The sequence below is a fragment of the Oncorhynchus nerka genome, linkage group LG18 (assembly GCF_034236695.1).
Source record: "Oncorhynchus nerka isolate Pitt River linkage group LG18, Oner_Uvic_2.0, whole genome shotgun sequence".
NCBI classification, from domain to species: Eukaryota; Metazoa; Chordata; class Actinopteri; order Salmoniformes; family Salmonidae; genus Oncorhynchus; species Oncorhynchus nerka.
This window is the reverse complement of record NC_088413.1, coordinates 2,341,606-2,355,257: the sequence shown is the minus strand read 5'-3', so window position 1 is coordinate 2,355,257 and position 13,652 is coordinate 2,341,606. Positions and strand designations below refer to the sequence as shown.

General features: G+C 52.3%; 1 protein-coding gene across 1 annotated transcript in view; it reads right to left on the bottom strand.

Moving 5' to 3' along the window:
• Nucleotides 1–13,652, bottom strand: part of LOC135561692 (ubiquitin-like modifier-activating enzyme 6) — a 55,593-nt gene that overhangs the window by 8,461 nt on the left and 33,480 nt on the right. The window contains 7 exon segments of the mRNA XM_065003419.1: nt 4,072–4,150; nt 4,258–4,325; nt 5,355–5,498; nt 5,853–5,919; nt 7,606–7,682; nt 7,790–7,852; nt 10,456–10,559. Coding sequence (XP_064859491.1) covers nt 4,072–4,150; nt 4,258–4,325; nt 5,355–5,498; nt 5,853–5,919; nt 7,606–7,682; nt 7,790–7,852; nt 10,456–10,559 — 602 coding nt within the window.

The following is a 13,652-nucleotide window of genomic DNA, read 5'->3' as shown; positions in this document are numbered from 1 at the left end:
GTAACAGTGTGGGTTGTGGCAGTGTGGGTTGTTACAGTGTGGGTTGTTATAGTGTGGGTTGTAACAGTGTGGGTTGTGCCAGCGTGGGTTGTTATAGTGTGGGTTGTGGCAGTGTGGGTTGTGACAGTGTGGGTTGTGGCAGTTTGGGTTGTGGCAGTGTGGGTTGTGACAGTGTGGGTTGTAACAGTGTGGGTTGTAACAGTGTGGGTTGTGCCAGCGTGGGTTGTTTTAGTGTGGGTTGTGGCAGTGTGGGTTGTGACAGTGTGGGTTGTGGCAGTGTGGGTTGTGACAGTGTGGGTTGTGGCAGTGTGGGTTGTGACAGTAGTGGGTTGTGCCAGCGTGGGTTGTAACAGTGTGGGTTGTGCCAGCGTGGGTTGTTATAGTGTGGGTTGTGGCAGTGTGGGTTGTGACAGTGTGGGTTGTGGCAGTGTGGGTTGTAACAGTGTGGGTTGTGCCAGCGTGGGTTGTAACAGAGTGGGTTGTTATAGTGTGGGTTGTAACAGAGTGGGTTGTTATAGTGTGGGTTGTAACAGCGTGGGTTGTGCCAGCGTGGGTTTTGACAGTGTGGGTTGTAAACCCGTTGGCTGTACCAGCGTGGGTTGTAACAGCGTGGGTTGTGACAGCGTGGGTTGTGACAGTGTGGGTTGTAACAGTAGTGGGTTGTGACAGTGTGGGTTGTAACAGTGTGGGTTGTGCAGTGTGGGTTGTAACAGTGTGGGTTGTGACAGTAGTGGGTTGTGACAGTAGTGGGTTGTGACAGTGTGGGTTGTGACAGTAGTGGGTTGTGACAGTAGTGGGTTGTGACAGTGTGGGTTGTAACAGCGTGGGTTGTGACAGCGTGGGTTGTGACAGCGTGGGTTGTGACAGCGTGGGTTGTAACAGTGTGGGTTGTAACAGCGTGGGCTGTAACAGTGTGGGTTGTCACAGTGTGGGTTTTGACAGTGTGGGTTTTGACAGCGTGGGTTGTGCCAGCGTGGGTTGTGCCAGCGTGGGTTGTGCCAGCGTGGGTTGTGCCAGTGTGGGTTGTGCCAGTGTGGGTTGTGCCAGCGTGGGTTGTGCCAGCGTGGGTTTTGACAGTGTGGGTTGTAAACCCGTTGGCTGTACCAGCGTGGGTTGTAACAGTGTGGGTTGTGACAGTGTGGGTTGTAACAGTGTGGGTTGTGACAGTGTGGGTTGTAACAGTGTGGGTTGTGCCAGCGTGGGTTGTGCCAGCGTGGGTTGTGACAGTGTGGGTTGTGACAGTGTGGGTTGTGACAGTGTGGGTTGTGACAGTGTGGGTTGTGACAGCGTGGGTTGTAACAGCGTGGGTTGTAACAGTGTGGGTTGTAACAGTGTGGGCTGTAACAGTGTGGGTTGTAACAGTGTGGGTTGTAACAGTGTGAGTTGTTATAGTGTGTTGTAACAGCGTGGGTTGTCACAGTGTGGGTTTTAACAGTGTGGGTACTGATACATGTGGGTTGTCACAGTGTGGGTTTTAACAGTGTGGGTTTTGACAGTGTGGGTTGTGCCAGCGTAGGTTGTGCCAGTGTGGGTTGTGCCAGCGTGGGTTGTGCCAGCGTGGGTTGTGCCAGCGTGGGTTGTAAACCCGTTGGCTGTACCAACGTGGGTTGTAACAGTGTGGGTTGTGACAGTGTGGGTTGTGACAGTGTGGGTTGTGACAGTGTGGGTTGTGACAGTGTGGGTTGTGACAGTGTGGGTTGTGACAGCGTGGGTTGTAACAGCGTGGGTTGTAACAGTGTAACAGTGTGGGTTGTAACAGTGTGGGTTGTAACAGTGTGGGTTGTTATAGTGTGTTGTAACAGCGTGGGTTGTCACAGTGTGGGTTTTAACAGTGTGGGTACTGATACATGTGGGTTGTCACAGTGTGGGTTTTAACAGTGTGGGTTTTGACAGTGTGGGTTGTGCCAGCGTAGGTTGTGCCAGTGTGGGTTGTGCCAGCGTGGGTTGTGCCAGCGTGGGTTGTGCCAGCGTGGGTTGTAAAACCAACGTGGGTTGTAACAGTGTGGGTTGTGACAGTGTGGGTTGTGACAGTGTGGGTTGTGACAGTGTGGGTTGTGACAGTGTGGGTTGTGACAGTAGTGGGTTGTGACAGTAGTGGGTTGTGACAGTGTGGGTTGTAACAGTGTGGGTTGTGCCAGTGTGGGTTGTGACAGTGTGGGTTGTGACAGTGTGGGTTGTGACAGCGTGGGTTGTAACAGCGTGGGTTGTAACAGCGTGGGTTGTGCCAGTGTGGGTTGTGACAGTGTGGGTTGTGACAGTAGTGGGTTGTGACAGTAGTGGGTTGTAACAGTGTGGGTTGTAACAGTGTGGGTTGTGACAGTGTGGGTTGTGACAGTGTGGGTTGTGGCAGTGTGGGTTGTGACAGTAGTGGGTTGTGACAGTGTGGGTTGTAACAGAGTGGGTTGTTATAGTGTGGGTTGTAACAGAGTGGGTTGTTATAGTGTGGGTTGTAACAGCGTGGGTTGTGCCAGCGTGGGTTTTGACAGTGTGGGTTGTAAACCCGTTGGCTGTACCAGCGTGGGTTGTAACAGCGTGGGTTGTCACAGCGTGGGTTGTAACAGCGTGGGTTGTGACAGTGTGGGTTGTAACAGTGTGGGTTGTGACAGTGTGGGTTGTGACAGTGTGGGTTGTGACAGTAGTGGGTTGTGACAGTAGTGGGTTGTGACAGTGTGGGTTGTGACAGCGTGGGTTGTGACAGCGTGGGTTGTGACAGCGTGGGTTGTAACAGCGTGGGTTGTGCCAGCGTGGGTTGTGCCAGCGTGGGTTTTGACAGTGTGGGTTGTAAACCCGTTGGCTGTACCAGCGTGGGTTGTAACAGTGTGGGTTGTGACAGTGTGGGTTGTAACAGTGTGGGTTGTGACAGTGTGGGTTGTAACAGTGTGGGTTGTGCCAGCGTGGGTTGTGCCAGCGTGGGTTGTAACAGTGTGGGTTGTGACAGTGTGGGTTGTAACAGCGTGGGTTGTAACAGCGTGGGTTGTAACAGTGTGGGTTGTAACAGTGTGGGCTGTAACAGTGTGGGTTGTAACAGTGTGGGTTGTAACAGTGTGGGTTGTTATAGTGTGGGTTGTAACAGCGTGGGTTGTCACAGTGTGGGTTTTAACAGTGTGGGTACTGATACATGTGGGTTGTCACAGTGTGGGTTTTAACAGTGTGGGTTTTGACAGTGTGGGTTGTGCCAGCGTAGGTTGTGCCAGTGTGGGTTGTGCCAGCGTGGGTTGTGCCAGCGTGGGTTGTGCCAGCGTGGGTTGTAAACCCGTTGGCTGTACCAACGTGGGTTGTAACAGTGTGGGTTGTGACAGTGTGGGTTGTGACAGTGTGGGTAGTGGGTTGTGACAGTGTGGGTTGTGACAGTGTGGGTTGTGACAGTGTGGGTTGTAACAGTGTGGGTTGTGACAGTAGTGGGTTGTGACAGTGTGGGTTGTAACAGTGTGGGTTGTGCCAGTGTGGGTTGTGACAGTGTGGGTTGTGACAGTGTGGGTTGTGACAGCGTGGGTTGTAACAGCGTGGGTTGTGACAGTGTGGGTTGTGACAGTGTGGGTTGTGACAGTAGTGGGTTGTGACAGTGTGGGTTGTGACAGTGTGGGTTGTGGCAGTGTGGGTTGTGGCAGTGTGGGTTGTGGCAGTGTGGGTTGTGACAGTGTGGGTTGTGACAGTGTGGGTTGTGACAGTGTGGGTTGTGACAGTGTGGGTTGTGACAGTGTGGGTTGTGACAGTGTGGGTTATAACAGTGTGGGTTGTTATAGTGTGGGTTGTAACAGCGTGGGTTGTAACAGCGTGGGTTGTAACAGCGTGGGTTGTTATAGCGTGGGTTGTAACAGCGTGGGTTGTAACAGCGTGGGTTGTAACAGCGTGGGTTATAACAGCGTGGGTTGTAACAGAGTGGGTTGTTATAGTGTGGGTTGTAACAGTGTGGGTTATAACAGTGTGGGTTGTAACAGCGTGGGTTGTAACAGCGTGGGTTGTAACAGAGTGGGTTGTTATAGTGTGGGTTGTAACAGCGTGGGTTGTAACAGCGTGGGTTGTAACAGCGTGGGGTGTAACAGCGTGGGGTGTTATAGCGTGGGTTGTCACCATAAAGACTCTCAGCTTGTGGAGTTCCAGACACATGGTCTCCCCGATGCAGGCCCTCAGCCCGTCGTACCGATCACCCCTACACACACACACACACACACACACACACACACACACGTATCTTTATGCGTTTCAGATTCTTTGTCGTGTTCTGTTTGTGTGTGTGTGTGTGTGTGTTTGTTTTACCTGGGGCTAAACTCCTCTGCTGATAGAGACAGTAGTGGTTTCACTACCTCTATGGCATCTAGATAGAACTAGAAAGAGAGGAGAGAGAAGAGAGGAGGAGAGAGGAGGAGAGAGAGAGGACAGAGAATGTAGAGAGAGAGAAGGGGAGAGAGAGGGGAGAGTGGAGAGAGGGAAGAGAGGAGGAGAGAGAGAGGACAGAGAATGTAGAGAGAGAGAGAGAGAGAGAGAGAGAGAGAGAGAGAGAGACAGAAAGAGAGAGACAGAGAGAGACAGAAAGAGAGAGACAGAGAGAGACAGAAAAGAGAGACAGAGAGAGGGAGAGAGAGAGAGAGACAGAAAGAGAGACAGAGGGGAGAGAGAGAGAGAGAGAGAGAGAGAGACAGAAAGAGAGACAGAGGAGACAGAGAGGGGAGAGAGAGAGAGAGAGAGTGAGAGACAGAAAGAGAGAGACAGAGAGAGAGAGACAGAGAGACAGAAAGAGAGACAGAGGGGAGAGAGAGAGAGAGACAGAAAGAGAGACAGAGGGGAGAGAGAGAGAGAGAGAGAGAGAGAGAAAGAGAGACAGAGAGGGGAGAGAGACAGAAAGAGAGAGGGGAGAGAGACAGAAAGAGGGGAGAGAGAGAGACAGAGAGAGAGAGAGAGAGAGAGAGAGAGAGAGAGAGAGAGACAGAAAGAGAGACAGAGGAGACAGAGAGGGGAGAGAGAGAGAGAGAGAGTGAGAGACAGAAAGAGAGAGACAGAGAGACAGAAAGAGAGAGAGAGGGGAGAGAGAGAGAGAGACAGAAAGAGAGACAGAGAGGGGAGACAGAAAGAGAGAGGGGAGAGAGACAGAAAGAGAGAGGGGAGAGAGAGAGACAGAGAGAGAGAGAGAGACAGAGAGAGAGAGAGAGAGAGAGAGAGAGAGAGAGAGAGAGAGAGAGAGAGAGAGAGAGACAGAGAGGGGAGAGAGAGAGAGAGACAGAGAGACAGAGAGAGAGAGAGAGAGAGACAGAGAGACAGAGAGAGAGAGAGAGAGAGAGACTACAGTATTAGAATTCTAACACCAGAAAAATAAATGACCTACCCTCTGTGAGGTGGATAGCAGTAGGTTGACCTACCCATTGCTGTAGTGGGGCAAACTTCCCCGTGAGGGCCTTGAGGACCTCCTGACTGGCAATGCCCCCCACCGCCGCAGCCAATGGAGGGAGAGAACCCTGCGCCGTTCTGGAGAGACAACGCACCAACTCACTATTCACTGGAGCCTGGAGAGGAAAGGAGAAGGAGAAGGAGAGGAGCGGAGAGGAGAGGAGAGGAGAGGAGAGGAGAGGAGAGAGGAGAGGAGAGGAGAGGAGAGGAGAGAGGAGAGGGCAGAGGGCGGGAGAAAGGGAGGGAGAGAGGGGAGAGGAGAAGATGGGAGAAGGAAGAGGAGAAAGGGAGGGAGAAGGAAGAGGAGAAAGGGAGGGAGAGAGTGGAGAGGAGAGAGAGGGAGGGAGAGAGGAGAGAGGGGAGGGAGAGAGGAGAGAGGGGATGGAGAGAGGAGAGGAGAGGAGACAGGAGTGTCATGAGTGTGTGTGTGTGCTGATACCTACAACAGTGTGTGTAGATGAAACACTCACTGCGTTTGTCAAGGTGTGGTTGACTTCCTCTGTTAGTTTGACCAGAACCTCCGCATCCTGACAGCACCTGGAGAAAACAACAAATCACAACCAGCTTTACAGGAAGTAGGGGCTAGGGACCAACCAGCTATAGAGGAAGTAGGGGCTAGGGACCAACCAGCTATAGAGGAAGTAGGGGCTAGGGACCAACCAGCTATAGAGGAAGTAGGGGCTAGGGACCAACCAGCTATAGAGGAAGTAGGGGCTAGGGACCAACCAGCTATACAGGAAGTAGGGGCTAGGGACCAACCAGCTATAGAGGAAGTAGGGGCTAGGGACCAACCAGCTATACAGGAAGTAGGGGCTAGGGACCCACCAGCTATACAGGAAGTAGGGGCTAGGGACCAACCAGCTATACAGGAAGTAGGGGCTAGGGACCCACCAGCTATACAGGAAGTAGGGGCTAGGGACCAACCAGCTATACAGGAAGTAGGGGCTAGGGACCAACCAGCTATAGAGGAAGTAGGGGCTAGGGACCAACCAGCTATAGAGGAAGTAGGGGCTAGGGACTAACCAGCTATAGAGGAAGTAGGGGCTAGGGACCAACCAGCTATAGAGGAAGTAGGGGCTAGGGACCAACCAGCTATAGAGGAAGTAGAGGCTAGGGACCAACCAGCTTTACAGGAAGTAGAGGCTAGGGACCAACCAGCTATACAGGAAGTAGGGGCTAGGGACCAACCAGCTATAGAGGAAGTAGGGGCTAGGGACCAACCAGCTTTACAGGAAGTAGAGGCTAGGGACCAACCAGCTTTACAGGAAGTAGAGGCTAGGGACCAACCAGCTATACAGGAAGTAGGGGCTAGGGACTAACCAGCTATACAGGAAGTAGGGGCTAGGGACCAACCAGCTATACAGGAAGTAGAGGCTAGGGACCAACCAGCTTTACAGGAAGTAGAGGATAGGGACCAACCAGCTATACAGGAAGTAGGGGCTAGGGACTAACCAGCTATACAGGAAGTAGGGGCTAGGGACCAACCAGCTATAGAGGAAGTAGGGCTAGGGACCAACCAGCTATAGAGGAAGTAGGGCTAGGGACCAACCAGCTATACCGGAAGTAGGGGCTAGGGACCAACCAGCTATACAGGAAGTAGGGGCTAGGGACCAACCAGCTATACAGGAAGTAGGGCTAGGGACCAACCAGCTATACTGGAAGTAGGGGCTAGGGACCAACCAGCTATACAGGAAGTAGAGGCTAGGGACCAACCAGCTTTACAGGAAGTAGAGGCTAGGGACCAACCAGCTATAGAGGAAGTAGGGGCTAGGGACCCAACCAGCTATAGAGGAAGTAGGGGCTAGGGACCAACCAGCTATACAGGAAGTAGGGGCTAGGGACCAACCAGCTATAGAGGAAGTAGGGGCTAGGGAGTAGGGGTCGGGGGGAGGGGCTAGAGGGTAGGTGCCGGGGGAGGGGCTTGGGATTAGGGGAGGGGCTAGGGAGTAGGTGCCAGGGGGAGGGGCTAGGAAGTAGGGGTCGGGGCTAGGGAATAGGGGTCAGGGGGAGGGGCTAGAGGGGAGGTGCCGGGGGAGGGGCTTGGGAGTAGGGGGAGGGGCTTGGGAGTAGGGGTCGGGGGAGGGGCTAGGGGAGTAGGGGCCGGGGGTGGGGCTAGGTGGAGGGACTAGAGGGTAGAGGGTAGGGACTAGGGGTCGGGGGTCGGGGCTAGGGAGTAGGGGCAAGGGGGAGGGGCTAGAGGGTAGAGACTAGGGGTTGTGTTACCCAATATTGGGCAGTCTGTTGTGTTGCTCCTGGAAGGCATCAAGAGCCAGCATGGCGGCGTGGATCTGCAGCGGGGCCTGAGGGACACATTCACAATGGACAAAACAGGAAACTGCTCAGAGACGGCTCCAACACACAGCAGATCAAACACACAACACACTGGAGCTGATCTATGACCTCTCACCTCTGGTTTGCTGAAGTCAGGAGTCAGGACCTGAGGCTCAGACAGCTGCTGCTCCATCGTCTCCTGAAGAGACACACGGACAGAGACACGGACAGAGACACACGGACAGAGACACACGGACAGAGACACACGGACAGAGACACACGGACAGAGACACGGACAGAGACACACGGACAGAGACACACGGACAGAGACACACGGACAGAGACACACGGACAGAGACACACACGGACAGAGACACACGGACAGAGACACACGGACAGAGACACACACGGACAGAGACACACGGACAGAGACACACGGACAGAGACACACACGGACAGAGACACACGGACAGAGACACACGGACAGAGACACGGACAGAGACACACGGACAGAGACACACGGACAGAGACACGGACAGAGACACACGGACAGAGACACACGGACAGAGACACACGGACAGAGACACACGGACAGAGACACACGGACAGAGACACGGACAGAGACACGGACAGAGACACGGACAGAGACACGGACAGACACACGGACAGAGACACACGGACAGAGACACGGACAGAGACACGGACAGAGACACAGGGACAGAGACACACGGACAGAGACACACGGACAGAGAGACACGGACAGAGACACACGGACAGAGAGACACGGACAGAGACAGGGACAGAGACACGGACAGAGACACGGACAGAGACACACGGACAGAGACACGGACAGAGAGACACGGACAGAGACACGGACAGAGACACACGGACAGAGACACGGACAGAGACACGGACAGAGACACGGACAGAGACACGGACAGAGACACGGACAGAGACACGGACAGAGACACGGACAGAGACACGGACAGAGACAAGCAACTTGGTCAACATATAGAACTTTAAAAATACAGAAAGTATCGCACCGTATGAGGCAGTATGACACCGTATGAGGCAGTATGACACAGTATGAGGCAGTATGACAGCGTATGAGGCAGTATGACAGCGTATGAGGCAGTATGAGGCAGTATGACACCGTATGAGGCTGTATGACGCCGTATGAGGCAGTATAACGCAGTATGAGGCAGTATAACGCAGTATGGGGCAGTATAACGCAGTATGAGGCAGTATGACAGTATGAGGCAGTATGACACAGTATGAGGCAGTACGACACCGTATGAGGCAGTACGACACCGTATGAGGCAGTACGACGCAGTATGAGGCAGTACGACGCAGTATGAGGCAGTACGACGCAGTATGAGGCAGTACGACGCAGTATGAGGCAGTACGACGCAGTATGAGGCAGTACGACGCAGTATGAGGCAGTACGACGCAGTATGAGGCAGTACGACGCAGTATGAGGCAGTACGACGCAGTATGAGGCAGTACGACGCAGTATGAGGCAGTACGACGCTGTATGAGGCAGTACGACGCAGTACGAGGCAGTACGACGCAGTATGAGGCAGTACGACGCAGTATGAGGCAGTACGAGGCAGTACGACGCAGTATGAGGCAGTACGACGCAGTACGACGCAGTACGAGGCAGTACGACGCAGTATGAGGCAGTACGACGCAGTATGAGGCAGTACGACGCAGTATGAGGCAGTACGACGCTGTATGAGGCAGTACGACGCTGTATGAGGCAGTACGACGCTGTATGAGGCAGTACGACGCAGTATGAGGCAGTACGACGCTGTACGACGCTGTATGAGGCAGTACGAGGCAGTACGACGCAGTATGAGGCAGTATGAGGCAGTACGACACCGTGTGAGGCAGTACGACACCGTGTGAGGCAGTACGACACCGTGTGAGGCAGTACGACACAGTATGAGGCAGTATAACACCGTATGAGGCTGTATGACACCGTGTGAGGCAGTATGACACCGTATGAGGCTGTATGACACCGTGTGAGGCAGTATGACACAGTATGAGGCAGTATGACACAGTATGAGGCTGTATGACACAGTACGACGCATGCAGTATGACACAGTACGAGGCAGCATGCCACAGTATGAGGCAGTATGACACCGTGTGAGGCAGTATGACACCGTATGAGGCAGTATGACACCGTATGAGGCTGTATGACGCCGTATGAGGCAGTATAACGCAGTATGGGGCAGTATAACGCAGTATGAGGCAGTATGAGGCAGTATGAGGCAGTATGATACCGTATGAGGCAGAATGAGGCAGTATGACACCGTATGAGGCAGAATGAGGCAGTATGACACCGTATGAGGCAGAATGAGGCAGTATGACACCGTATGAGGCAGTATGAATATCAAATATCAAACAAATCTCCTGAAAGATGGAATGTTCCTTTCAGTGTAAACCATTTAAACGCGGTGTTATGTTGTTTAATGAATGTCGTACTGCGGTCGTGTTGCGGTCGTGTTGCGGTCGTACTGCGGTCGTGTTGCGGTCGTGTTGTGGTCGTACTGCGGTCGTGTTGCGGTCGTGTTGCGGTCGTGTTGCGGTCGTGTTGCGGTCGTACTGCGGTCGTGTTGCGGTCGTGTTGCGGTCGTGTTGTGGTCGTGTTGCGGTCGTGTTGCGGTCGTGTTGTGGTCGTACTGCGGTCGTGTTGCGGTCGTGTTGTGGTCGTACTGCGGTCGTGTTGTGGTCGTACTGCGGTCGTGTTGTGGTCGTACTGCGGTCGTGTTGTGGTCGTGTTGTGGTCGTGTTACTTACGAAGCTGTACGTTCTGGGGGTTTTGACCAGCAGGAAGAAGCCTCCGTGTGCATAGGGCTGCAGACAGGACGTGTCCCCTACGCTGAAACTGTAGGGAGAGAGGACTGAGGAGAGAGGAAACATTATTATCAGAGGACTGTAGGGAGAGAGGACTGAGGAGAGAGGAAACATTATTATCAGAGGACTGAGGAGAGAGGACTGAGGAGAGAGGACACATTATTATCAGAGGACTGTAGGGAGAGAGGACTGAGGAGAGAGGAAACATTATTATCAGAGGACTGTAGGGAGAGAGGACTGAGGAGAGAGGAAACATTATTAACAGAGGACTGTAGGGAGAGAGGACTGAGGAGAGAGGACTGAGGAGAGAGGACACATTATTATCAGAGGACTGTAGGGAGAGAGGACTGAGGAGAGAGGAAACATTATTAACAGAGGACTGTAGGGAGAGAGGACTGAGGAGAGAGGACTGAGGAGAGAGGACACATTATTATCAGAGGACTGTAGGGAGAGAGGACTGAGGAGAGAGGACTGAGGAGAGAGGACTGAGGAGAGAGGAAACATTATTAACAGAGGACTGTAGGGAGAGAGGACTGAGGAGAGAGGACTGAGGAGAGAGGACACATTATTATCAGAGGACTGTAGGGAGAGAGGACTGAGGAGAGAGGAAACATTATTATCAGAGGACTGTAGGGAGAGAGGACTGAGGAGGACTGAGAGAGAGGACATTATTAGGAATACTGGAGAGGACTGAGGGAGAGGACTGAGGAGAGGGACTGAGGAGAGGACTGTAGGGGAGAGGACATTATTATCAGAGGACTGTAGGGAGAGAGGACTGAGGAGAGAGGAAACATTATTAACAGAGGACTGTAGGGAGAGAGGACTGAGGAGAGAGGACTGAGGAGAGAGGACTGAGGAGAGAGGACACATTATTATCAGAGGACTGTAGGGAGAGAGGACTGAGGAGAGAGGACTGAGGAGAGAGAGGACTGAGGAGAGAGGACACATTATTATCAGAGGACTGTAGGGAGAGAGGACTGACTGAGGAGAGAGGACACATTATTATCAGAGGACTGTAGGGGAGGGAGAGGACTGAGGAGAGAGGACACATTATTATCAGAGGACTGTAGGGAGAGAGGACTGAGGAGAGAGGACACATTATTATCAGAGGACTGTAGGGAGAAAGGACTGAGGAGAGAGGACTGAGGAGAGAGGACTGAGGAGAGAGGAAACATTATTAACAGAGGACTGTAGGGAGAAAGGACTGAGGAGAGAGGACTGAGGAGAGAGGACTGAGGAGAGAGGACACATTATTATCAGAGGACTGTAGGGAGAGAGGACTGAGGAGAGAGGACACATTATTATCAGAGGACTGTAGGGAGAGAGGACTGAGGAGAGAGGACACATTATTAACAGAGGACTGTAGGGAGAAAGGACTGAGGAGAGAGGACTGAGGAGAGAGGACTGAGGAGAGAGGAAACATTATTATCAGAGGACTGAGGAGAGAGGACACATTATTATCAGAGGACTGTAGGGAGAAAGGACTGAGGAGAGAGGAAACATTATTATCAGAGGACTGAGGAGAGAGGACTGAGGAGAGAGGACACATTATTATCAGAGGACTGAGGAGAGAGGACTGAGGAGAGAGGACACATTATTAACAGAGGACTGTAGGGAGAAAGGACTGAGGAGAGAGGAGAGAGGACTGAGGAGAGAGGAAACATTATTATCAGAGGACTGTAGGGAGAGAGGACTGAGGAGAGAGGACACATTATTAACAGAGGACTGTAGGGAGAAAGGACTGAGGAGAGAGGACTGAGGAGAGAGGAAACATTATTAACAGAGGACTGTAGGGAGAGAGGACTGAGGAGAGAGGACTGAGGAGAGAGGACTGAGGAGAGAGGACACATTATTATCAGAGGACTGTAGGGAGAAAGGACTGAGGAGAGAGGACTGAGGAGAGAGGAAACATTATTAACAGAGGACTGTAGGGAGAGAGGACTGAGGAGAGAGGACTGAGGAGAGAGGACACATTATTATCAGAGGACTGTAGGGAGAAAGGACTGAGGAGAGAGGAAACATTATTAACAGAGGACTGTAGGGAGAGAGGACTGGGGAGAGAGGAAACATTATTATCAGAGGACTGTAGGGAGAAAGGACTGAGGAGAGAGGACACATTATTATCAGAGGACTGTAGGGAGAGAGGACTGAGGAGAGAGGACACATTATTATCAGAGGACTGTAGGGAGAAAGGACTGAGGAGAGAGGAAACATTATTATCAGAGGACTGTAGGGAGAAAGGACTGAGGAGAGAGGACACATTATTATCAGAGGACTGTAGGGAGAGAGGACTGAGGAGAGAGGACACATTATTATCAGAGGACTGTAGGGAGAAAGGACTGAGGAGAGAGGAAACATTATTAACAGAGGACTGTAGGGAGAGAGGACTGGGGAGAGAGGACACATTATTATCAGAGGACTGTAGGGAGAAAGGACTGAGGAGAGAGGACTGAGGAGAGAGGACTGAGGAGAGAGGACACATTATTATCAGAGGACTGTAGGGAGAAAGGACTGAGGAGAGAGGAAACATTATTAACAGAGGACTGTAGGGAGAGAGGACTGGGGAGAGAGGAAACATTATTATCAGAGGACTGTAGGGAGAAAGGACTGAGGAGAGAGGACACATTATTATCAGAGGACTGTAGGGAGAGAGGACTGAGGAGAGAGGACACATTTTTATCAGAGGACTGTAGGGAGAAAGGACTGAGGAGAGAGGAAACATTATTATCAGAGGACTGTAGGGAGAAAGGACTGAGGAGAGAGGACACATTATTATCAGAGGACTGTAGGGAGAGAGGACTTTGGAGAGAGGACACATTATTATCAGAGGACTGTAGGGAGAAAGGACTGAGGAGAGAGGAAACATTATTAACAGAGGACTGTAGGGAGAGAGGACTGGGGAGAGAGGACACATTATTATCAGAGGACTGTAGGGAGAGAGGACTGGGGAGAGAGGACACATTATTATCAGAGGACTGTAGGGAGAGAGGACTGAGGAGAGAGGACACATTATTATCAGAGGACTGTAGGGAGAAAGGACTGAGGAGAGAGGAAATATTATTATCAGAGGACTGTAGGGAGAAAGGACTGAGGAGAGAGGACACATTATTATCAGAGGACTGTAGGGAGAGAGGACTGAG